General features: G+C 40.9%; 1 protein-coding gene across 5 annotated transcripts in view; it reads right to left on the minus strand.

Annotated features, from left to right (window-relative positions):
• Nucleotides 1–4,437: 4,437 nt before the first annotated feature.
• GRIN2B (glutamate ionotropic receptor NMDA type subunit 2B) overlaps nucleotides 4,438–23,940 on the minus strand; it is a 958,742-nt gene continuing 939,239 nt past the window's right edge. For 3 of the 5 annotated variants that reach the window (XM_033935222.1, XM_033935224.1, XM_033935223.1), the window contains exons 11-12: nucleotides 19,667–19,905; nucleotides 4,438–6,548 (exon numbers count right to left, since the gene is read on the minus strand). In XM_033935222.1, coding sequence (XP_033791113.1) covers nucleotides 4,785–6,548; nucleotides 19,667–19,905 — 2,003 coding nt within the window. In that variant the 3' untranslated portion in view covers nucleotides 4,438–4,784. The remainder of the gene's footprint in view (nucleotides 6,549–19,666; nucleotides 19,906–23,940) is intronic. The other 2 variants (XM_033935220.1, XM_033935221.1) reach the window with 1 other exon arrangement.

A 23,940-nucleotide genomic window follows, 5' to 3' on the forward strand; every position in this document is an offset into this window, starting at 1 on the left:
AAAATAAAACAGCACAAAAGCAGCAATCAAATAGGTGAAATGTAGACCTTGTGAGAGAGCTTGTAGCAATAGGCTCAGGGGGCTCATTATGAGTAAATAGAATTGTTGTATGGCTCCGTTCAGGTGGCTTCGCATCTAGCACACAGATCAATGAACTGTTTGATTGCCCTTGACATATATGCATTCTACCACCAATTTTGATGATTTTTGTGCCAGCTGATTCATTGGCCACTGCTCTGCTGTGACATCAGAATTTAGTATGCCTTATGTCAGGCATGGATACCTTGTGAGAGACTGCATGTTGATGTTCACCAAGATAGCCCATGGCTCAGTGGGCGCTGCGCTGTAGCGTTTTAGAGAAAATATAATTTATGAGAGTTGCTGAACCAAAGGGGAGACACAACAGTAAACCTTCTAGATAAATTTGCTCAGATTTTAACAATGGCCCAAATTCACCACAGTTACTTCTGTTTAGAAATTTCTGATACAGCTTTATTACCAACCTTGGACACATGTCTGGTTAAATACCCATGCCTTCCACATCCAGGATGTCATATATACCTTATCATTAAGAACAGCAACCTTTTGAAAGTTATTTTATTTTTTTGTTTTATTTTCCTTTTTTTTTTAATGAAAGAACATCTTGAATAAAAACGGTTAGGCAGCACTAAAAACTTTCAAAAAAAAAAAAAAAGCCCCAAAATCATAATCATCTTTTAACCCAAACCTCTGTACTGGGAACATACTTGCACTTGTACCCTCACCCTTATGTCAGGGCTGTGAAAGTGCCAGTCAAAATTCCCCTTGACAAGTCTGTGACCCTGTAGATGTGGGTGCTGAGATGCTTAAAATGGAAAGATGCTGGTATAAGCTTGAAACAGGGTGATGAGGACAGTGCATGCCCATTAAAAAGTGAGGTGGCTTCGGTCCCAGCGTTGAAGCCTGTCCTTGAAATACTAAGGGCATTTCCTACTGTTCTATGCTTCTTTCAACAGTTCGTTTGATGTGCAGAAAACCCTGCTCTATAGCCAGCCTGAAAGTCAGTCTTCCAGACACCCTGATTATCAGTGGGGGGGAAAAAAAGAAGTTTGAACACCTATTTATACAAACAAAACAAACCCAAAAAATATTTACAAAAACAAGAAAGTGTTAAAATCTACTGGCAGCATTTCCTATTTCATCAAGCGATGCCATTTCTCCAAATCTTTCATATTATCCATTGGTGGAACTGACCCATTCCCTTTCCCTCCACAACTTTCTTTTATCCATGATTTCTCTACCAAAGGGAGCAGTCAGAAACAGTTCTTTTAAATAAAAATTATCAACCCAAATTTCTAGAAAATAATGGAAGATGATGATTACCGAATAATAAACACCTGGCAGAGAAACCTAGCAGGAACAAATATGCAGTATTCCATTTCCAGGAAAATATCCCATTATGAGGTAAACATTTTAGAAATGTGTTTTAACAGCGCTGAAAAAAGAAGATATTGATTTTTCTTATTCTAAATTAGGGGTCCTTTTACTAAGCTGTGGTAAGAAATGGCCTTAGTACTCTTGCATGGGTCCTTTACGCGAACTAAGGCCATTTTTACAGAGGCCATACGATGCTCTAATTTCTAGTTATCTCATTAATGGCTATGCACTAATGTCACCATTTGTGCATAACCAATGAAAAGAATTACCGCATGGTGGTAAGGGCTCTCGCGATAGCCCTGTGTTAATCAGTTAGCAAGTACTCTCTACCTATTCCCTGTCCATGCCATGCCCTTACCCCTCCCCCCCAAATTAAGGAAAAATAAATACTGCACATTGGTGTTAAACCATTACGAGTAATGTGGCATTAGGCATGTATTACCTAACACAGCGTAATAAAAGGACCCGTTAATGAATTAAAGAGGAAATTACTTCCTCTGGCAAATTTCTCTGTATAAACTAGAGTCTTTGTAGCTTGTGAGATTTGATAAAGGATTTATACTGCTCTTCAAGTATCAGTAATCATCTGCATTTAAATAGATTTGAAAACATATATACAGTAACATAAAAACACATAATAAATTTTCATCAATTATCTAAGAAGCTATTTGAAAATTAAAAACATTTTGGAGCTATGATTAAAACACTGCATTTTGCACCAGATGGTTAGATTCCTGTTTGTTCCTTACCAGTATACATTTCTTAATCAGTATAATTTTATGTTGTTGATCATTTTTGACAATATGGTTGAAAGAATCAACAAAAAAGATGTTATATAACATATCAACGTTATAAATTTCCCAGGCCTCTTCTTCAGATGTCCTCTTTATCACAACCTACAAAGACTTCAGTAGAAATCAAATGTTGATCTTGATGAACTTTCTCTATGGACAGATAAAGCTGAAATGTCCCTCAGGTGATCATGATATTCAGCTTGGGGGGTCTTGTGAGACCACAGTTCCTTTAGTGGGACATTTATGTGGTAATGATTATAGATAGGAGGAGTGAGAGGGATGTGATTCCAAAAATAGAACACTACCTTTTGGTTTCTTCCATTAAAGGTATTCCACACCCTTGTTTTGCTGGCTCTGTTTTATGCAGGTCACATGACCTAATCAAAGACCTCAAAAGAATGGTTTACATCTGTTTAAAGGAACACCACTGACTTCAAGCAGGCTCCACAACACCATCTGTTTTATGCTGTATAGAGAGAGCAAGAACCTGCAAGCTCTCCAGGACTTGTATCAAGACAGTAAATGTGACACCATTTCAGATACATCATAGCACTATCTCTCCTTAGAATACATGGAGCCAAGGAGTTAAAAAAAAAATGCTATTAATGCCTGATTCAGTTTTAGACTGGCATTGATTTGCATTGTGCTGTAATAGGCTCAAATCTTTTAAATGTCTTCTGGCAAGAGAATTCTATGATTTTCCAGCTATTCCTTTGGGGGCACAATTGGGATAGCCCGGTGTCATCTGAAAGCAGTTTAATCAGGACTTGTTCTAGAAAGAATGAAACCTTTCTAGAAGCCTTTGGTTGCAATACAGAATCAGAACTCTGGTGGGTTCTTATAAATGTTCTAAGTAAACATACATGACTCCCTGAAATAAAAAACAACTGAGCAAAACCTTCCTCTGAGTTAAAAAATGTCATCATTGAATACATGTCTTTCTGAGGCATTCTTTTTTTGGCCTTATATCCTGGGTTCAAAAGGTTTTGGTTCTAAACAAAGAAGCAATCTAGAACTAGAACCCAGAACTGCTGGAGGTCCTGCACACATTTAGAACCTCAGCCTTCAAATACTAGAAGTGAGGGTCAAACGTGAAAATATGTATTGACCTTTAAACAGACATGAGCATTTGTCTAAACATCTAGTAAGACCATTAGCTGCCATCGAAGATTCTGTTATTATAGTTGAACATTATCAAGTAAAATATATGGTAAACCCACATTAGTTATTTTTTTAAATATACTTTACAGTCAAACAAGTCCACACAAAAAAAGAATTGTAAAATTCACAACGTACACATTTAAATAATTTCAAATGTGATATATCAACAAAATATATGGCAAGCTACCAATCTCATTGGTTCTTCCTAATAATAGCAGTGGCCAGGAAACTGTAAATTAAGAGTTGCAGTGATACTTAAGGTGGATGTTGGGGGTATGTGGAATACCTTTAACCAAGCAAAAATAATAATAATAATAATAATAAAAAAGACCCCCCACCCCTTTTTATACTTAGATCCTCTCTCTCCCTTTTAACTTGGATTTAAATGATTTAACACAGGTACCGGTAGCTTGCACTTAAGCATTGTGAACTTTCAAAGTAGCCTTGGGGCTGTCTGACCCTGCTTTCCCTGCCTCCCCTGATCATAACATATTAGCTGATTGCAGGTCATTCTCCTTCCTGTGGTGGAGGAGGGTCACCATTTATATGGCATTGTGATTCCAAACAAGCGTTAACTAATGAACAAGGTCCTCATCTGTGCAAGCTGAAATATGACTTTTACCCAGCCCACCTCAATCTATCCACAAGAAATTGAGCCCTTCGAGGAATGAAGGCTGGTGTACTGAGAAAAAAAATAATCTACAATTATGAAGTAGTGGGAGGCCTCTTCACTTTAGTCTCTCCTTTCCCTGCAATGACATTGACCAATGAAACTTCTACAGTGTAAGGCCAATTCCATCAGAATAGAGATACTCCATGCCTCTTCATCCTTCTTAATTCCCAATACTTTTCATTGTATACATAATATATGTATATATAATGAATTGTGTGTATATATTTATACATACAATACATTATAATTTTGCAATACATTCTCCTTCTCCTATTTCAAGTATAAGTCAGCCCTAAAATCCACCTTTCTTTTCACATTAAAAAAAACCCTGCTTCATCTATACTCGGCACTTTATTTTCCCCCCAAGCATTTTCTTTCCCTTTTATACCTTACTTTTTTTTTTTTTTTTTTGTCTTTTTACAGTTTGGGGGAAGAATTGCTTGAGAAAATGTGTCCTCTTTTTGCTTGTTTTCTCTCTCTCCCTCTCTCTTTTATACTCTGCTATTTTTCACCACACCCTTTATATCCTTTTCAGTTGTTAAATAATATAAAAAAGGAAACTGCTGTACTCCTTTCCACTGCTAGGGTATGCACTCAACATCAGTGTAGAGGTGAGATGATTAGGAAGGAAGGAGGAAAGGAAGAAGTGCAGTGCCACTCATTGCCAGCTCTGCCCTAGCCTCAGAACTCCAGTATTCCAAATTAGGACAGTAATAAGGGGAACCTGCCCAACCCCCGCCTCAAACATCAGACTCAATGCTGGAGAGTTTCTCATAGACGTGCCCATTGTTGGCAGAACCATTGAAAGCCCGGGGATTTTTGTTATTAGGCACACAGGGATTAGACTGGTTCCCTATACAGATGTCTTTCTGGAAACGCCCAGGAATGGCCCCGTGGAGAGATGACATGGGTTTGTTCACCATTCGGAAGTCTGACCTGGCTTTCAATGCTCCTGGGTGCTGCCTATAGTAGTAGGACTTGTTTCCATGGAGTAAGCATTGATCATCCCCAAAAGTAGGGATAAAAGGGTTTTGTGTGACCCGATCAGGGTAGAGAGACCTGCTGAGCATATAGCCACTGGGGTTATGAGTGGACATTGAGGACTTGTTGGCAAAGGAGGTCTCCGCTGGCATCTCAAACATATGGGCATAAGGGCTTCCTTCCAAGAAACGGTCTTTGTCCTTCAGGCTCACGCTTCGTGGAGCAAGTGCAACATCTTCTTTCTGGAGGTCTACAAAGGTGTCATAGGAGTGCTGCCGGCGCAGCTTGTTGCGATTTTTCTTCTGTACCTTGGAGTTGGAAGGGCTCTGGGGATATTTGGAGGCACTCGATGCCACTTGACCTGATGGCTGTTCTATTTCTTGGAGAGAGTTATCTTCACTGATGTCATAAAGGTTTCCAGCTTTCTTACAGGCTTCACAGCGGATACATGCTGGGCGGTTGGAGTTTTGCCCAGCATAGTTGTGGAGCTTGGAAGGACAGTTACGACAGAAATTGCTGGATGACCTGTCCTCCCAGTCCATGCTAGTGAGATTCTTTTCCCAAGGTGTTCCTCCAGATCCATGCTTACGATCATTGGCTATAAAATCCCCACCATGCTTGTGATGCTGCCTATTTGAGCAGGACCCCTCATGTTTGAAATCCTCCCCTCTTTCTTTGTATATATCCGTCAGGTCCACATGCTCCCAGTGGGGATTATTCTCCTTGGTCCGGAATTGATCCAAGTAAAAATCCCTCAACCCTTCTTTGTCCCTAAAATAACGTTTGTGGTCAGGGGAATGAGGCCGCCGTCGATAAGCCAATTCAATTTCATCAAACTCACGCCTTGACTTGGCTGATGCTGGTCGCTTTTTTAGGCTATCCTTGTACTGTTTCCGCCTTTTGGCATTCCCTTCAATGTTGCCATAGGTAACCGTGTGAGTAGAGATATCAGAAACGTCAGATCGTATTAAGTCATCAGGCCCATAACGGTCGCTCTTGAATGAGAATTTCCCATAGAGGTCACTGAATTGACTAGAAGGAAGCTTGGAAGGCAGCCCAATGTCAAGAGGCTTTTTTGTGATAGATCTGGGTTGGTTGGTGAATGGTGCATTATCACAATCATATAGTCCATCAATGGAACTGCTGCTGCCAATACTGTGGGGACGATGGTGATGATAATGGTCCTGGAATAAATTGCTGTCCTTCAGTTGCAAGTTGCCAAATGTTCTCTCCACTTCTGTGATGTAGTCACTGAAGAGGTTCTCCTCAGGCTGGTAGGACTTACAGTCTGAGTGGGTGAAGCTTCGCCGATGCTCGGAGATATCATACACTGATGACTCTCGCCGGATGAAGTCAAGCGCACTTTGAGGGGAGCCATTCACACCAGAAAGATTGGTCATGTTCTTAGCAGTCCGTAGCAGTCGTAAAATGTTGGAGTGTGTGTTATTCATGGTAGCTGTGGGTGAGTTCATAACTGACTGCCTGTCTTCTATAGGTACCCCATGGATACAGCTGTAGATACCCTGCAATGACATCAAAATATGGATATTTACTAACACATTAATTTAGTTCTTTCTATTTTTGCTGCTTCTACACCTCTTAATAGTCTTGAATGGGAAAGTCAAATGGTCCAGAGACTTTGGCCCTCTTTTACTAAGGTACGCTAACCGATTAGTGCACGCTAAACGCTAACGTGTGTTTGTTGGTTTATGGACGCATTAGCATTTAGCGCGCGCTAATTCGATTAGCGTGTGCTAATCGGTTATCGCACCTTAGTAAAAGAAGGGGGTTAAACACAGTACTGACAGAGGAACCCTAAAGTGTCACTGTTTCTTGAACTATACTTGGGTAATAATAATAATTTCCCTAATGTCCCTTTCAGCATATGTCATGTGCTATCTGCTAGAATCAGAAATGAGCTATTGGACCAATCTGCCCAAAGTAATGGCTATTTTAGAGGTTTTATTCTTGTTTTAGACATCTGAACACTGGCATTTGTAATAATACATATAACAACATAATATGTATAATATATACTATCTAACCAAAATGATTTACATATAAAGGTGGAAAAAAATCCCCACAGAATACTTTGCTCAATTCAGCAATTACAAATAACTAAAAATGATGAAAAATAAAAGCTAGTGCATACAATATATTTCACAAATAGCCAAGTTTTCAAAGCTTTCCTAAATCTCAAATGATTTGTCCATATTACATGGACATCCAAATTCTGATTATATAAAGCAGTGGTTCCCAAACCTATCCTGGAGGACCCCCAGGCCAGTCGGGTTTTCAAGATAGCCCTAATGAATATGCATGACAGAGATTTGCATATAATGGAGATGCCAGGAATGCAGATCTGCTCCATGCATATTCATTAGGGCTATCTTGAAAACCCGACTGGCCTGGGGGTCCTTCAGGACAGGTTTGGGAACCACTGATACAAAGCCTGGATATGGATATCTAAAACTGCTGTACATCCATATGCCAAGGGGGTGTAGTCTGGGTGTGTTTTGGAAGGGACTAGAGAGGGGCTCAAAAAAGGATGTTCAACTCTGATTGCAGACCTGAAAGGGATGTCCATGTTCAAAAAGATGGAGGTCCATATACAGTCATGTGAAAAAATTAGGACACCTCATGAAATATTCAGTTCTTTCTTAAGAAATGCTCACATATCGGAGAAACAAAATGGGGGCAGCATGATAGCAGCTAGTGAGTCGAGCTCCGTCATGCCTTGCAACTTCAATAATTAATGCCTCAAGTTTAAAGGGGGATTTCTTTCCTTCGTGGACACATGGAACGCGCTTCCAGAGGCTGTTGTAGACAAGAAAACATTAAATGGTTTCAAAGAAGGTTTGGATAGATTCCTAGAAGAAAAAGGGATTGGGGGTATATATAGGTATAGACCATTGCTCAGGCAATGGGCCTGATGGGCCGCCGCGGGAGCGGACCGCTGAGCAGGATGGACCTATGGTCTGCCTCAGCGGAGGCAACTTCTTATGTTCTTATGATAATACTCCATACCAAACGCAAGGGCTTTCTCCGGGTAGATCCACCACGCCCGGTCAAGCGTCAATGGATCACTTTCTCACCAGCTCTCCGGCCAGTATTGAAGGGGGTAAGAACCCAGCGATGACTCTGTTGGAGGGAGCCACCGGAGCCTTAGGACTTGAAATCTCACTCTCCCCTTCGGCTATTCGTTTGCCACCTAAACCGGCACCAGAGGACCTTGAGTGCCAGCGTTCTCAAGCAGTGGGGAGCCTGACACCGCTCTGAGCGTCGAGTTTTCATCAAGTTTAGGAGCGGAAGACAGCTGCTCGTCAAAGGTGACATTGCACGGCATTTGGTGAGGGCTCCAGAAATTAGAAGTGGCTGCTACAAAATCTGCCTGTGATATCACTACAATTGTGAATAAACTGGATGATTTTTCTGCTTCTGTATACAATATTCAAATTGAAACTACTGCAAAATTTGATCAAATCAATAAAAAAATTACTTCAGTCCAAAATTTAACAGGTTAAAGACAGGCTTTTTTTTTTTTTCTCTCCAAAAGAAGATTGAACATTACAACAGGAGACTTAATCTTAGAGTGCTAAATTTTCCTAAATCTTTGACTATTACCCCACTTGACATATTTAAAAAAATACCGTACTGAGAATTTACAATTTCCTCTGGATGCAATTCCTCCTATAAACCTATTAATTTAAATAACTTAACAGGTATGTTGGAAACCACCCAAGAAGACACTGAATATCGTAGCGCACTTATATTATCCCTAATCTTTGAACAAGATCTTAATGCTATATTGAGAATGTTCTTCCGGTATTACAAAGGCTCTATTTATGGGTCAGAGAATTTGGTTTTTCCTGATGTGACAAAGTCTACTCAAGACCGGAGGAAGCTGTTTCTTGCTATGAGGGAGGAAGTGAAGAGCTACCCTTGCAAATGTTTGATTAGATACGTCGGGATTAAATATGTTTTATTTGTTCCTGAGCACCTTCGTAGTTTTCTGGACACAAAGAAAATGCTGTAGGGTAGTAGCAATTTGATGGTCTGTTTATTATCATGTTAAAATGCCTTACCCCAGATGAGAGGGGTCAGAAAGACTTAGAACAAAAAATAGAGACCTGCTCTCTATTCTCCGAGCACTTTTAGAGAATATCATTGGGATATTACATACAAGCTGTTGAATCAGTAGGTAGGAACTCATGAAAAAGATTTATCCGAGTTCACCAGGGTTCAATATGTTACCCACTCATATCACTTAAAACACCCTGTGGGCTAATCTAAAATTCTATACTTTATAATGCAAAAAGCTTTTTTAAATCTGTTTTCTTTTTAACTATATTTATTACAAAAACTAGCCAGAGATAAATTTAAAAAAAAAAAAGATTTGACATCGATATTTGAACAATTCTTAAGAAAGAACTGAATATTTCATAGGGTGTCCTAATTGTTTCACATGACCTTATACAGACCCAATGCTTGGAATGTCTAGGCTACAGAAAGTGAACTGATTGAATACCTGTCCACTGAAAGGATTGCAGAAATGTCACCTTCCTAATCCTCCCTTATTTGTTGTCCCCCTCTTTCCCCCTAATGGAAAACTGGCAAGAGATACTGGGATCGATGACAGCTTTAGGACTATGAACATTCTTAATAGTCTTCTATGCAGATTTGAGAAATAACCTAATGGTTAGTATAGTGGACTGAGAGCCAAAAGTCCTGGATTCAAGCCCCACTACAGATCATTGTTTTTATTTGTATGTTAAATTATGAGCTTTTCTAGGACAAAAATTATCTACTGTACCTCAATGTATAAGGGAACTGCAAGCCTGAAGACTGCTGAAGTAGTGCACTCAGGTACAGTAGGTATTTTTCTGCCCCTGGAGGGATTACAACTAAATTTACAAAAAAAAAAAGGCTGATAGCTGAAGTGAGACTTGGGGCTCCTTTTATCAAGGTGCGATAGGGGTTTAACGCGTGGAATACCGCACGTTAAACCGCCTGCCGCGCTAGTTGCTAACGCCTCCATTGATGAGGCATTAGTATTTTGGCTTGCCGCAGGGGTTAGCGCGTAATGAAATGTCCGACGCGCTTACCCCCGTAGCTCACCTTGATAAAAGGAGCCCTTGAACCTTGATCCCCTGAGTCACAGCCCACTGTTCTAACCACTAAACTACCTTCTGCTCTGTGTGGATGCCTGTATGGCCATTTTATAACATAATCCCCCCCCCCAATGAAAACAAAAAAGGAAATCAACAGACCCCACAGTGGTAAACCAGTCAAGAAAAGTTTCAATAACCAGTTTTCCTGCACAGAATGCAGTTGGGTTGCAACAACATTTGATATTATAGCCACAAAGGTTTGTGTCCATTTATGTTTCCAAGGTTGTATGCTCCCACTAAATACTTATATTACTCTGCATTTTACCGTAAGATTACGGCTGCTGATGTAGGCTTCCAAGTGCTAAAACGCGGCCCTGTATTGAGTCATAGTTTTGTGGTGGTCATTGAGAGTTCTTTTAACTTATTTAATAAAATTGTTCTTTGGACTTCTTCAGGACTCTTCCCCCCCCCCTTTTTTTTTTAAGACCATTTACCGGCCCTACTTTTCTTGAGTAGTTTACCATCCTATAACATAGACATTTCTTTGCTGTCCCAAAGGCATCCATGTCCCTTGTTTTTCCCATTCATAATTGGGACGTTTCAGTTTCTTTAATGGATGACTATGCTGGACATAGTCCAGCACATGGAGGTCTATTTCTCATGCATTTTAGAACAGGCTGTATGATGTAATTGAACATCCATACTCTGAGTTGGATGTCCTTTCTAAAATCTGCCTCAATATGTGTAGTGCTTTGCAAAAATCTTCATACCCACATATATTGCTTATGCTGTTTAAAAACTGCAAGTCAAATTACATTCAAATAGGAGTTTATTTCCTTGATTGATACAACATACTCTACACTCAACTGTAAATGTGAAGAAACAATTGTAGAAACAGTCAAAAAGCAATCAAAAATAAGAAACCAATAAGTATTCATTGTATAAGTCTTCACACCCCTTGTGTCAGTCCTTGGTAGGGGCCCTTTTTTTGCAGCAATTGCAGTCAGAAGTTGTTTAAGATCAGTGTCTAACAACTTTGCACAGGAAGGAGGGGATGCTGGTGTTTTGGACCATTCTTGGTAAAATAGCTCAAGTTTTTTTCAGGTTGGTTGTGGGCTGCAATCTTTAAGTCTTGCATACGTTTTCCTTTGGATTCATGCCTAGGGTTTGACTGGACTACTTGAGGGCATTCACTTTCTTCTTGCTGAGTCACTCCATTGTTGCTTTTGCTTTCATGTTTGAGTTTGTCCTCCTAAATGGTGAATCTGTCACTACGCATTGCATCTTTCCTTCACGCTTTGCAAGTTTCCCTGTCCCCATTATTGCACAGCACCCCTACAACATAACGCTGTAGGGATGCTCTTAGCAGGATGATATACTACGGTTATTTTATGCAACCCATATTGCTTAGCACTGAGAAAAAAAAACAGTTCTATTTTGGTCTTAACAGATAGCAAAATCTTTTTCCCTTAGCATGTAGCACTTCATGGGGTGGTTTTTTTGGGTTGTTGTTTTTTTTTTTTGCAAATGCTATGAGGCACATGATATGATTTTTCTCCAGCACCGGTTTCCCTCCAATGCAGGCCAAATTTGTGAGGTAATCTTGAAAATGAATAGTCAGCATTTTCCTCAGTCTTTTAAAATAGTGTTAGGCCTCGCATTGGCCTTTCCTCAGCAGTTTAATCCACAGCTATTGTCTTTGAAGGGATGACTGATTGAGGCAGTGTCTTGATGGTGCTAAACAATTTCTACTTAACAACGATGGGCCCTCAAAGGAAAATCAAACACACTGTAATTTTTTATATCCTAGAATTCTTTCGGCAGTTCTGTGTTTGGCATGGTTTATTCTTTGGTTCAAATTAACTTCATACATTAATAATAGCTTGATTCTTCATCAAAACATATTCACATTATCTCAACTACTGTGACTGGATACAGGTGATCGCTATAATTTATTATGGGCTTTTTAAAGGCAATTTTGGAAAACAGAGCTAATCTGGGGTTGCTATCAGTTATTGATTGATTACCAGATGATGTGGATCAATAGTAAGACACATCTAAAGAGTGTTTATTCAAAAATGAAGGTTCTAGACTTCAAAAAACTAACTTTGTGATGTGAAGATGGGAGAATATCTCAAGGAGTTGTTAGTTGGATTGGAGAATCTGGGAGAAGTAGAAAAGCAATGGGTAAAAACAAAGGATAGTGAGATTCTGTATATGGTCTTTTTTTGTCATCATGTTCTGTTTCTGTCTGCTCTTCAGTGTGAAGAAAGATTGTTTTGTTTATTAGGTGTTTATATACTGCCTTTCAAGGTTTTATCTAAGCGGTTTTACAATCAGGTACTCAAGCATTTTCCCTATCTGTCCCGGTGGCCTCACAATCTACCTAACGTACCTGGGGCTATGGAGGACTGAGTGACTTGCCCAGGGTCACAAGGAGCAGCACAGGGTTTGAACCCACAACCCCAGGGTGCTGAGGCTATAGATCCAACCACTGTGCCACACACTCCTCCAGTATGCCTTGTATTCCAGAGTTTCAGCAATCAAGGAGACAGTGAAATGTAAACAAAGAAAAAAAAATGATGTGAATTCATGAATTTCATGGAGAAAAAGTCTATAGTCTTGTTATTGAAAAAGACATGGGGCAAGCCACTGCTTGCTCTGGATTGGTAGCATGTAATGTTGCTATTCTTTGGGTTCTGGCCAAGTACTAGTGACCTGGATTGGCCACTGTGATAATAATAATAATAATTTATTTTTTTGTATACCGCTATACCAAAAGTTCAAAGCGGTTCACAACAGAAAAGATACATACAGTCAATGTATATAAAGTACATAATAACACAGTCGATAAAAAAGAATACATCAATTAAAAAGCAAGAAGAAGTTAAAACAGTAACACAACTAAAATGTAAACATGTCAAACAGGCGTGTCTTTAGTGATTTTCTAAAATCAAAATAAGAAGTAGCCTCAAGTATAGGTTTTCCAAGCCATATGTTCAGTGTAGCGGCCTGGAATGATAAAATTCTGTCAAAAAACTTCTTATACTGACATGACTTTAGAGAAGGGTAATTAAATAGATTTATTCTACGTGTACTCTTATTGGAATAGTTCAAAGAAAACTGAGAGGCAAGGTAATCTGGTAGCATCCCGAAAACTGCTTTGTAATAAATGCAAGAAAACTTAAACAGAACTCTGGACTCCACTGGCAGCCAGTGGAGTTTTTGATAGAAAGGGGTAATGTGCTCCCATTTTTTTTGTCCAAAAATGAGGTGAACCGCAGTGTTCTGAATCAGTCTCAATTTTTTTGAGTATTTTTTTTGTAGGCCTCTAAATATATATTATTACAGATTATTGGGCTTGATGGACCGTTGGTCTGACCAAGTAAGGCTACGCTTATGTTCTTATGTTTTTATGAATATCAATCATAAAACATTTTTGGCTAGCATGCTTATAAAATCAATTTGAATGTGTGACAGGAACGGCATCTATTTCTTTTTTTAACCTATGGTGTTAACATTTGCATTCCAATGGATCTTTATACTTTCAATAAAGGCATGTCTTGGCCTTTCATTTGCGAAATATTTTATTAATAAATGTTTCCTGCATTTTCTACATTTTGTTTCTGTTGTTAGTCCTTCTATGTTTCTCTTTACTCTGTATCGCCCGCTTACAAAATATACTACACTAACTAATGCACGATGAAGTGTCACGTGGTACAAGGGGCATTCAATAATTTATCTACTCAAATATGAACGAAAGTTAGCAAGAGGGTTGAAACAAGTCTGTGCATATTGTGACATGTCTCAAGGTTACTCAGGCACAGTTGCAGCTCAGAGTGTGTCCAGTGTTCCAAGAGACAGAATGTAAGGAAAGTCCTCATAAAAATCAAGTATGAAACTGCTAGATTTGGAGCACAGTTCAGTGATAAAATTTCTCACATGAGAAAGGAAAACACCCAAAAGAGATCCATGAGATCAGTTTATGGTGCATCTGCCCCATCATCGTACAAAGTAAACTTTTAGAGCAAGCAGTTTAAGTGCGGTAGAGAATCCATTGAACATGGCCCTCACACTGGACGGTCTGTGGAAGTAACTTCCACAGAAATGTGCATGAAAGTTGAGGATTTAATTTTGTCAAACAGATGAATTAAGATTTCCCGAAGAAATGGGCATCTCAGAATGTACAGTTTGGAAAATAATTCATGAAAAGTTGGGCATGTCCAAGGTTAGTTCAAGATGGGTTCCAAGAATGCTGATGCCATGTCAGAAGGCAACAAGGCTCCAGTGCTGTCAGGAGAACTTGGAGATGCTCCATGAAAACTGGAGATGAGACTTGGGTCTATCACAGAGATCCTTAGTCCAAAATGGAGTCAATGCAGTGGAAGCACAAGCCATCCCCACCTCAAAAGTGTTCAAGACAGAAAAATCTGCAGGCAAAATCATGGCAACTGTCTTCTGGGATGATGAAGGACTTTTGCTTCTGGAGTTCATGCCATACAAGACGACCATAACCAGGGCAAGTTATGCCAATGCAATGATCGTTTTGCGGGAGTCAATCATGGAGAAAGGATGAGGAAAACTCGCTGCAGGCGTGCTGCTTCTTCACAACAATGTGCTGGTACACAAGTCACGACAATCACAAACTGCCATCTGAAAATGTGGGTTTCAGCAGTTGAACCATCTACCCTACTGTCCTGATCTGGCTCCCTCACATTATTTCCTGTTCCAAGTTTTGAAGAAATCTCTCCATGAATAGCAGTTTTCAAGTGATGAAGACATCAAGGAAGTTGTGGTGTCCTGGTTCGAAGGTCAAATAGAAGAATTCTTTTCGAAAGGGTTAAAGTCATTGCAGGAAAAATAGATAAAGTGTATGGAGTTATCAGAGGACTATATTGAAAGATAAAACAAAAATTTTTTGAAAACTTTTTTCTTTCCTACTGATGTAGATAAATTATTGAACGCCCCTCGTAATATACCATGCTTGAGGATATGAAGCTGGTCTAAGTGTCGTAGAAGCAAGCGTTGCTTGCTCAAATGTCTTATAACCCCAAAAATGTCTCTTGCTATAGCATTTGAAAGCTGCATGGTCTAGAAATGTAGAAACTGACTGAAGAATCAAAGCTACATAATTTACTTGCCAGAGGAGGATGAGTGCACTTGTGTTTCTGAATTGTTCAGAACATGTGTGGATCCTGTCTTGTGAATGGTGGTTTAAACGTACCAAACTATGTCTCTTTAGCTTATGGACAATATGGCAGAATTTCCTTAGACTTCGATGTCCAGGTGGCAGCAATCAAAGATCTGACACAGCAGCAAAGAGTACTGATCTAGGACTGACCTGTGTTTTGTAGTCTTAAGGAGACTAATCTGATGCATATAGCACGGGCCTAGTACAGACTGAATACACTGGCCTCAATTCTTCAAATCAGTCTAATAGAGTGAAGTACTCTTCCCTTTCCCACTGACTATAGATGCATCCTAAGTCTGCGGATATCGCTCAAAGACAGATAAGAGCTGCAGGCCCAGAGCTGCAGGCTCTGAAGCTGAAAAGCATCAATTATAAGCTGGTCGCTACTGTTCAGTTCATACTTCACCAATATGGCTTGCTAGTTTCATTCATTTCTAAATACTTTTGCTAACTCAGTTCAACTGTAGCAAATATCTGTGTGTGCAACAGCCAGTGACTGTCTCATAATTTACACTCCTGTTTAAGTCAATTAAACCCTTCCAAAAATTGATTTACTTCAAAACCAAGCATCAGGGACACCTATTTTTTTATGGCAGCTTTGACTTTTAGCTTGAATTAACCTTACTTGTGTGGAACTAATCCTTTTTCACTATTCAGAGGCAGCAAGAACTCGTAAAGAAGGGATCTATTTCATTTGAGCCGAGAAAAGCAGTTCTTGGGTTACTACTAAAAATGAAAGTAAAAGGCAGCAAAATTTTTCTCCATGTCCAACTTAGGCTGAGATACCGCAGCCATATTTGTTTTAAGTAGCATTATGCTTCAGCTTTACTCAGGTAGCCGTCTGTGAGAAAGAAGGGCTGTTGTGTGGGAGTTCACCAATATTCCCATCTGTGGGTGCAGTGGTGTAGTAAGGGGGGGCAGGAGGGTGGTCTGCCTCAGGCGCAGTCTTAGTGAGGGTGCAGGCACCCATCCTCCTCTCCGCCCCCCCCATTCCTTCCATACACCCCCCCCACCCCCACTGCTATGGGTGTGTGCTACATTCCTTCCTCTGTACCTCTGTAACATTTCTGGCACAAGCAGCAACCCCCAACCTGGAACCATGCTTAGGAAATGACATCAGAGGAAGAGCCAACGCTGGTGCAACAGCAGGCTGGGGGCTGCTGCTCACGCCAGGAATGTTACAGAGGTATGGGGGAAGGGATGCGGCAGAAGGGGGCAGGGAAGGAGCATGTGGAGAAGAGGGGAGGGTCACCCCTGGCACCTCTCACCCTCACTATGCCATTGTGTGGGTGGAGGTTCTGTAATTGAAAACACTATCGCAGCATCGGTAGAGGATTTCTGTCAACAGAGAAGGCATAAATTCCCAGACAGTCCATAAATCATTACCTGTTGAAGATTGAAGTTTGGATAAGAAAGCATGGCTTATGCTTAAATGTGGGAAAAACAGAGGTAATTTTGTTGGAAGGAGTGAGGAAGAGCTGTGGCCCGATTCCTTAAGTGTTTTGGGGTGACACTACCTGTGAGGAAAGAAATGACTGATCTGGGGGTTGTTATGAATTCAGGCCTGGCCGTGAAGCTGCAAATAGTTAAGACTGTTAAGATATGTTTTAACCAACTTCATATGCTCCATCATTTGAAATCATTGATCTTGCCTTCTGATTTTCAGACTGTTATGCAGGGATAATAATAACTTTATTTATATCCCGTCATACCTTTCAGTTCAAGACGGTTTACAACAAGAGAAACTGCATGAATGTAGCTAAGTTACATCATGAGTATTGTGACAGGAATCTGGCTAGCCCTACTAGAAACAGGGAGAAAGTCCCTGTAAGCCCCATTAAAAACCCTGTTACCAGGTATAGGAAACATCCTGATCAGTGTGAAAATCCTGTGTACAACTTTAGGAAGGTGCCTGTCCCTTTAAGAGTGTTCAGAGCTCAGGCTGATATTGAGATGGCAGGGCCCTTTAAGAGTTTGTCTAACCCTGCTAGGAGGGGGCATGGCATATTGCCGAGGCTCCCATTTATAGAGCTTTCCTGGTCAGATATAGAGGAGAGACAGCTGGGACAAGGAGCTGAACAGAAGATGGGAAGGAAGCCAGTCCTTCCAGCTGAACCATGGCCAGCACAAGGAAGTTTCCCTGAGGATTGGGAGATGGAGGAACTGGAAGCCAGCAAGTCCAAACCAGTCACAGAAGCCCAGCCTGAGGACTATGACATGGAGTACCAGGAGGACTGTGTTTTGCCTAACTGGGAAGAACACTCAATGGACTGTGAGTAGGCTGTTAAACCAAGCAGTTTTTCTTTTTCCTCCTGGGAATTTTGAGTTTGTGTTTTATTTTTTTGGAGCAGTTTGTGCACTGCTCTGACTTGTGCTTGGGGGTTGAAGAAGGAAAACCTGAGCCTGTCTATTGGGAGGGTGGTAACACCTGTGGTATACGGGCTTATCTCCTCCCAGCCTGTTGGGGATTCGGCTCTACCCAACAGGGCCACAGCCAAAGCAAGAGAGAGTGTTTTCAGAGAACAAGTGTTTGGTGCATGTACTGTTTTGTTAGGCCCTGAGTAAGGCCAGAAGGAAAAGTTAAGGACTTTTTTTGTTGATGGACTGGACTGACTCTGAAAGCATGGCTTGTGCTAAAGTGAGACTTATTTGCTTCCTATGAGGAATTAATTGAATTCCTGGAAGCCTGTCCTTTTTGCTCGTGCCATTTCTGAAATTGTGTTTGGAGTTTTGTTTTCCATTAAAGTGTTTTGTTTTGATCAACCAGGAAATCTCAGTGTGCAATTCTTGGGAGGCACTGAGTGCTGTGTTCCACCACCTTTATTTAAACTTTGGAACTGGGATTCAGTGAAGCAACTAGGCCTAGCCAGGATCCTGTCCCACAGTATGAAGTAGGAGGAAATAGACAGGCATATACAACAGGAGCATGCCAGAAGACGTAAAGGAAAAACGATTAAGGAAGTTAAACAAATTTGTCAAATAAATGGGTTTTCAGTGATCTTCTGAATGATTGGTATGACAAATAGTTAAGGAGTAAGTCACTTAAGAGTACTGTTCCAGATTCTTGCTTGGAAGGAAAGTGTCTTGTTGAGGAATCTTTTGAATTTGCATACTTTAGGAGTCGGAAAGACGAATAGTAATGTTCTGCGTGAGAAGCGGAGTTTGTCTTAGAGAACAAAGTGATTCAGAAGCTAGGTTTGGTCTGTTGTAACGCTCTCTATCTTGGAATTTTGAAAACAAGGAGAGTGTTACAATTGATACAAAATGCCGCAGCTAGGTTGGTGATGGGAGATGACAGGATTGCACATATTAAGCCAATTTTGAAGCAATTACATTGGTTACCAGTTGTATTTCGGGTGCAACATAAAGTTGTTTTTGTGGTCCACCAGACTATCTAGCATCAAACACCATGGTACTTTCAACAAGTTGTGGCACTCTATAAGCCTAATAGATCTTTACGATCCAAAAATCAAAAGCTATTAATTCCAACAGCGCAGAGAAATAATGTAGAAACTAGTGATGACTTTCTGCATTGGTGTTGGCTCCAGTGGGCCAATTGTGACTGTGCGTAAATCTGTTTCATTTTAAGAAACAGTTAAACACTCATTGAGTTCCTATGAGCGTTGGGAGCAGTGCGGGCCATTCACTGTGGCTCCCCGTGCTAGAAACTGCCATTGTAGTTTCGTAGAAGAGGGGGTTAATCTCTTTTCATAAACCATGGCTAACTCTACTGCATATCAGACCTTGACTAAGACCCTAGGAGCCAGCGATTCAAAATAATTGTGGATAAGTCAGATGACCTCACTTCCTTGGACATAGTAAAGGAGTATGCATCATATTGGGGGCACTCAAGCAACTAGTACACCTAATGTTACAATATGCCAACCATAGCTTTTGTTCTTAACTCTAAAAATGGTCAGCAGTGTTTTTGTTAAGAATCCAGGGTAGTACTTATAATAACCATGATAAATTGTATGATCAATTCCAACAGTCAAAATATTGTCCGACCTTGCAAAACCATTCCAAACCATTGTTAACAACTACAGGTCAATTAAAATAGTTCAGACAATCCTTAATCCAGCAATTCTTTATCATAAACTTAATTGGATGCAGGTGACAAGCTGGCTCACAAAGAATTTTGACTTGACCGTGACACAGTTCAGACAATGTTGATCTTCTTCTTCTGAAATATCATCAACCCATTTAGGAACTATTTCAGATGTGGATTATTAATTCAGAGGCAGAATCAAAATAACCCTGGACCAGTATCATAAAACAATACTCCACGATTATATGCTGAAATAGATGAGTGGGGACTATAACTTTGACTAGTACTTACTCTGCTGATGGAGAAAACCATTCCTGGTTTGCCAGAACAGACATTCATGAAGCAGTGGCGCAGCTGCCAGAAGAAAAGGTGCTCACAGATGAATGTGATAAGACTGAGCGCCATGGCAGCCCCCAACATATAGAAGACACCAGCCATGTTATCGATGTCCAGTTGGCTGCTCATAACCTCATTCTTCTCATTATGGCAGATACCAGTTAGCCATAAAGCCTCCAGTTCTTCCATCTCCCCTGAAAAGCAAACAAATTCAAATATTACCTTCATCTGATACTATATTTGCATATTCTCTTTGCCTTGAGGTAAATTGAAATACAGTAGGAAAAGTCCATAGTCTGTTATTGAGACAGACATGGGGGAAGCCACTGCTTGCCCTGGATCGGTAGCATGGAATGTTGCTACTATTTGGGTTCTTGCCAGATACTTGTGACCTGGATTAATCACTGTGAAGATGGGATACTGGGCTAGATGGACCATTGGTCTGATCCAGTAAGACTATTCTAGAATGGAACAATCAAGCCACAGTGACATCACTGAAGAGGTTGGCTCTCATACGTTTGTGGAATGAGGCATTATGACATCACTGTCTCAGGTCTGAAATGTTGCTACTCTTTGGGGTTTTGCCAGGTATTAGTGACCTGGATTGGCCACCGTGAGGCTGGGCTACTGGGCTTGATAAGACCATTGGTCTGACCTAGTAAGGCTATTCTTATGTTCTTATATGTAAATAATCAGAATACTAAAGTTAAAAGGAGATAGATTCCGTACAAATGTAAGGAAGTTCTTCTTCATCCAGAGTGGTAGAAAACTGGAATGCTCTTCCGGAGGTTGTTATAGGGGAAAATTCCCTCCAGGGATTCAAGACAAAGTTAAATGAGTTCCTGCTGGTCTCAGTTAGGGCACTGGTCTTTGACCTAGGGACCACCGCGGGGGCGGACTGCTGGGCACGATGGACCACTGGTCTGACCCAACAGTGGCAATTCTTATGTTCTTATGAATACTATCAAGAGAACACCAATAGAAAGATGTTATTTAAATGAGGAAAAGACCTCCTTTTATCTGTTAAGAAGCTGTTGAAAAAGATAAGTGCTTTTCTTATTTGTTAAGAAACTGTTTAGGATTATTGAGATTGCACATAACACAAAATAAGCAAAAGAAAAACAAGAAAAAAGGAAGAATAGCACACATTTGAGGTTAGACTACTGCAATGCCTTATATTTAGGGGTTCCAACAGCTCAGTGCAAAGCTTTACAAATGGTCCAAAATGCGGCTGCAAGGCTAATTTTGTGGAGTTAGAAAATTGGACCATATAATATCTTGGTTGAAGAAATTGCACTGGCTACCTGTGCGATTATGCATTATTTTCAAAACATTAACTTTGATATTTTTAAAGTCATTTACCATGGGATTCCTTGGGATTTATCACAGGCTATAGCAATTTACTGACCACTCAGAACTTTGCAATTTGAGGGTGCAATGCAATTGGCCTTGACAGATTTCTCAAAAATACACTATGAGAACACAAGAACATCGGCCATTTCTACCATGGGAGTAACGCTGTGGAACAAATTAACTGGACTGATAAGAGCGTTACCGGATATTCAGAAGTTCAAAAAAATCCTTAAAACCATGCTATTTTTAGAAGCATTCCAATAAAGTTGAAACGCTGAATGCTAGCTTTAAGATGAACAGTACTGTGAAGAGTTATTTAAAATGATATTATTCATCTGTAAACCAACACGTTTGTAAAAGTCTTGTTTGTCATATTCTGTGCATGTTATTGATGTAATGCCGTCTAGATATAGGCGGTTGATAAATTTTTTAAATAAATAAAATGATAAGACTAAGGTGTTGTTCTGACACTAAGGCTCACCAAGAACAATCTTGAGGTCTTCCCCTCATTTAAATAACATCTTTTAATTCATGTTCTCTTGATAATATTCATTTGGTATGACAATTTGAACACTTACTATCGCCTCCAATAGCTTGAAATAATCAGAATACTAGCATATACATGTGTACATATATGCATATATGCTAGATAAGTGCCTATGTGTAGAAAGCACATATATTACAGGTTGGTATCCATCTAATAACAATAATAACAGTTTATATACCGCAGGAGCATGAAGTTCTATGCGGTTTACAATGGTTAAAAGATGTTACAAATTAAGTAGAATTACCAAAGTTAGAAGCTAGTTATTAACAGCGCTAGAGATCAGTTATTGTGGAGTAGGATTGTACAGGTTAGTTGCCTAAATACTTCAGGAACAGATATGGGCTGCTTTTACGAAGCCACGTTAGCGGCTTTATCGCATGCACATTTTTAGCACGCGCTAACTGAAAAACTAGCACTAGCTGAAAAACTTGCACTCTGAGGTTGCCCACTGGCCTTGTACTGGAGGAAGTCATACAAACTGCTCCCCAGCTGGAGAGACTCGTGTCTGTGGACAGAGTCACCCAGCCCAAAATCTGAAGCGGCAGACCCCTAGGCAAGTGTCAAGGGACTCAACCCCCACTGCATGCTGCTGCACGCTCTTGCCATCCAGGGCAGCAGTGTAAATAATGGGTTCTGTTGCAGACTCCAGCGGGACAACAACGCAGTTGGGACCTGGCCCACGGCATCACACGAATCGACGCCTGCTCAAGAGGCTACCGCAGCCAGCAAATTAGCGTGCGCTATTACGTACATTAAACCGCCATCGCGGCTTCGTAAAAGGAGCCCTATATATTTAGGTGTTTCCTAAATTCCCCATAAGTAGTAGGCATGAGCAATTGTTCCAGATCTTTGCTCCATAATGCCGCTTGATGTAGAGAAGATGTGAGAGAAGATGGGTCAGCTCACACTTATACATATACTAGTATTTTAGCCCGTTACATTAATGGGTGCTAGAATATATGTCGGTCTTTATTTCTGTCTCTCTCTTTCCCTCCCACTGTCTTTCTTTCTGTCTGTCTCTCTCCCTGGCCCCCTTTGTCTGTCTGTCTTTCTGTGTCTTTCTTCTTTTCTTTCTGTCTCCCTTCCTCCCGCTGTTTGTCTTTCTTTCTATCTGTCCTCTCCCTGCTTCCTATGCAGCAGCATTTCTCTCCCCTCACTTTCCTGTGCAGCAACCACAGCAGTATTCCCTCCCCCTCAATTTCCCTGTGCAGCAGCCACAGCAGCAGCATTCCCTACCCCTCCATTTCCCTCTCCCCACACCATTTCCCTGTGCAGCAGCAGCGTTTTCCCTACCTCCCCTTTCTCTTCCCGCAGTCTGGCCGGCTCCCTTACTTCCCCCCCTTCCCTTCCCGCGGTCCTGACAAACCTGCCGATTCCAGCAGCGTGTGCAGCACTCTACACACGCTGCTTCGGGGGCCTTCTACTGCCTTCAGAGACGCAGCAGAGCAAATCAGGGCAGTAGAAGGCCCCGAAGCAGCGTGTGTAGAGTGCTGCACACGCTGCTGGAATAGGCAGATTTGTAGTCGGGACCGTGGGAAGGGAAGGGGGGTAGTAAGGGAACCATGTCTCTGTCTCGCAGTGGGGTTGCTGGCTCCGGCCAGCCAAAGTTCATTTTTTAGTTCAAAGCCGACACTGCGTCTCCTCTCTCGATCCCCGCCAGAGTCGGAAGTCTTCTCTGACTCTGGTGAGGTTCGATAGAGGAGCCGCGGTGGGGGCTTTGAACAAAAAAATGAACTTTGGCTGGCCGGAGCCGACAAGCCCGCTGCGAGACAGAGACATGGTTCCCTTACTACCCCCCTTCCCTTCCCACGGTCCCGACTACAAATCTGCCTATTCCAGCAGCGTGTGCAGCACTCTACACACGCTGCTTCGGGGCCTTCTACTGCCCTGATTTGCTCTGCTGCGTCTCTGACAGAGAGATGCGTGGTAAGCGCGCATGCACACTCTGCTGGCCATGGAACTACAGATCAGGCAACACGGCGTTAAGAGTGCGCATGCGCGCTTAGCGTTTTATTATTATAGATAGTATCACACCCAATGTGATAAATCACTTGCATTTAGGTTACAGGGGTGTTCTCTGGACATTGGATATGTATGTATAAGTAGTAATAATGATTGTAGTATGTTAATTATTTTATAAACAAGAATATTAAATTTTCACCATTTGAATTTTTGTGAGTTTGTAGATGGTTATTGATTCTTAACAAACTCTTTTTTTGTAAGAATTCTTGAAATTGGAGGCTGTATATTTATGTAATACCCTAATTGTTTTTTATTGGTATATCAGAACTTAGACACTCACACCTCGACCAACTCTATGGCTGACATA

This window comes from Geotrypetes seraphini, chromosome 2 (assembly GCF_902459505.1).
Source record: "Geotrypetes seraphini chromosome 2, aGeoSer1.1, whole genome shotgun sequence".
In the NCBI taxonomy this organism is placed as follows: Eukaryota; Metazoa; Chordata; class Amphibia; order Gymnophiona; family Dermophiidae; genus Geotrypetes; species Geotrypetes seraphini.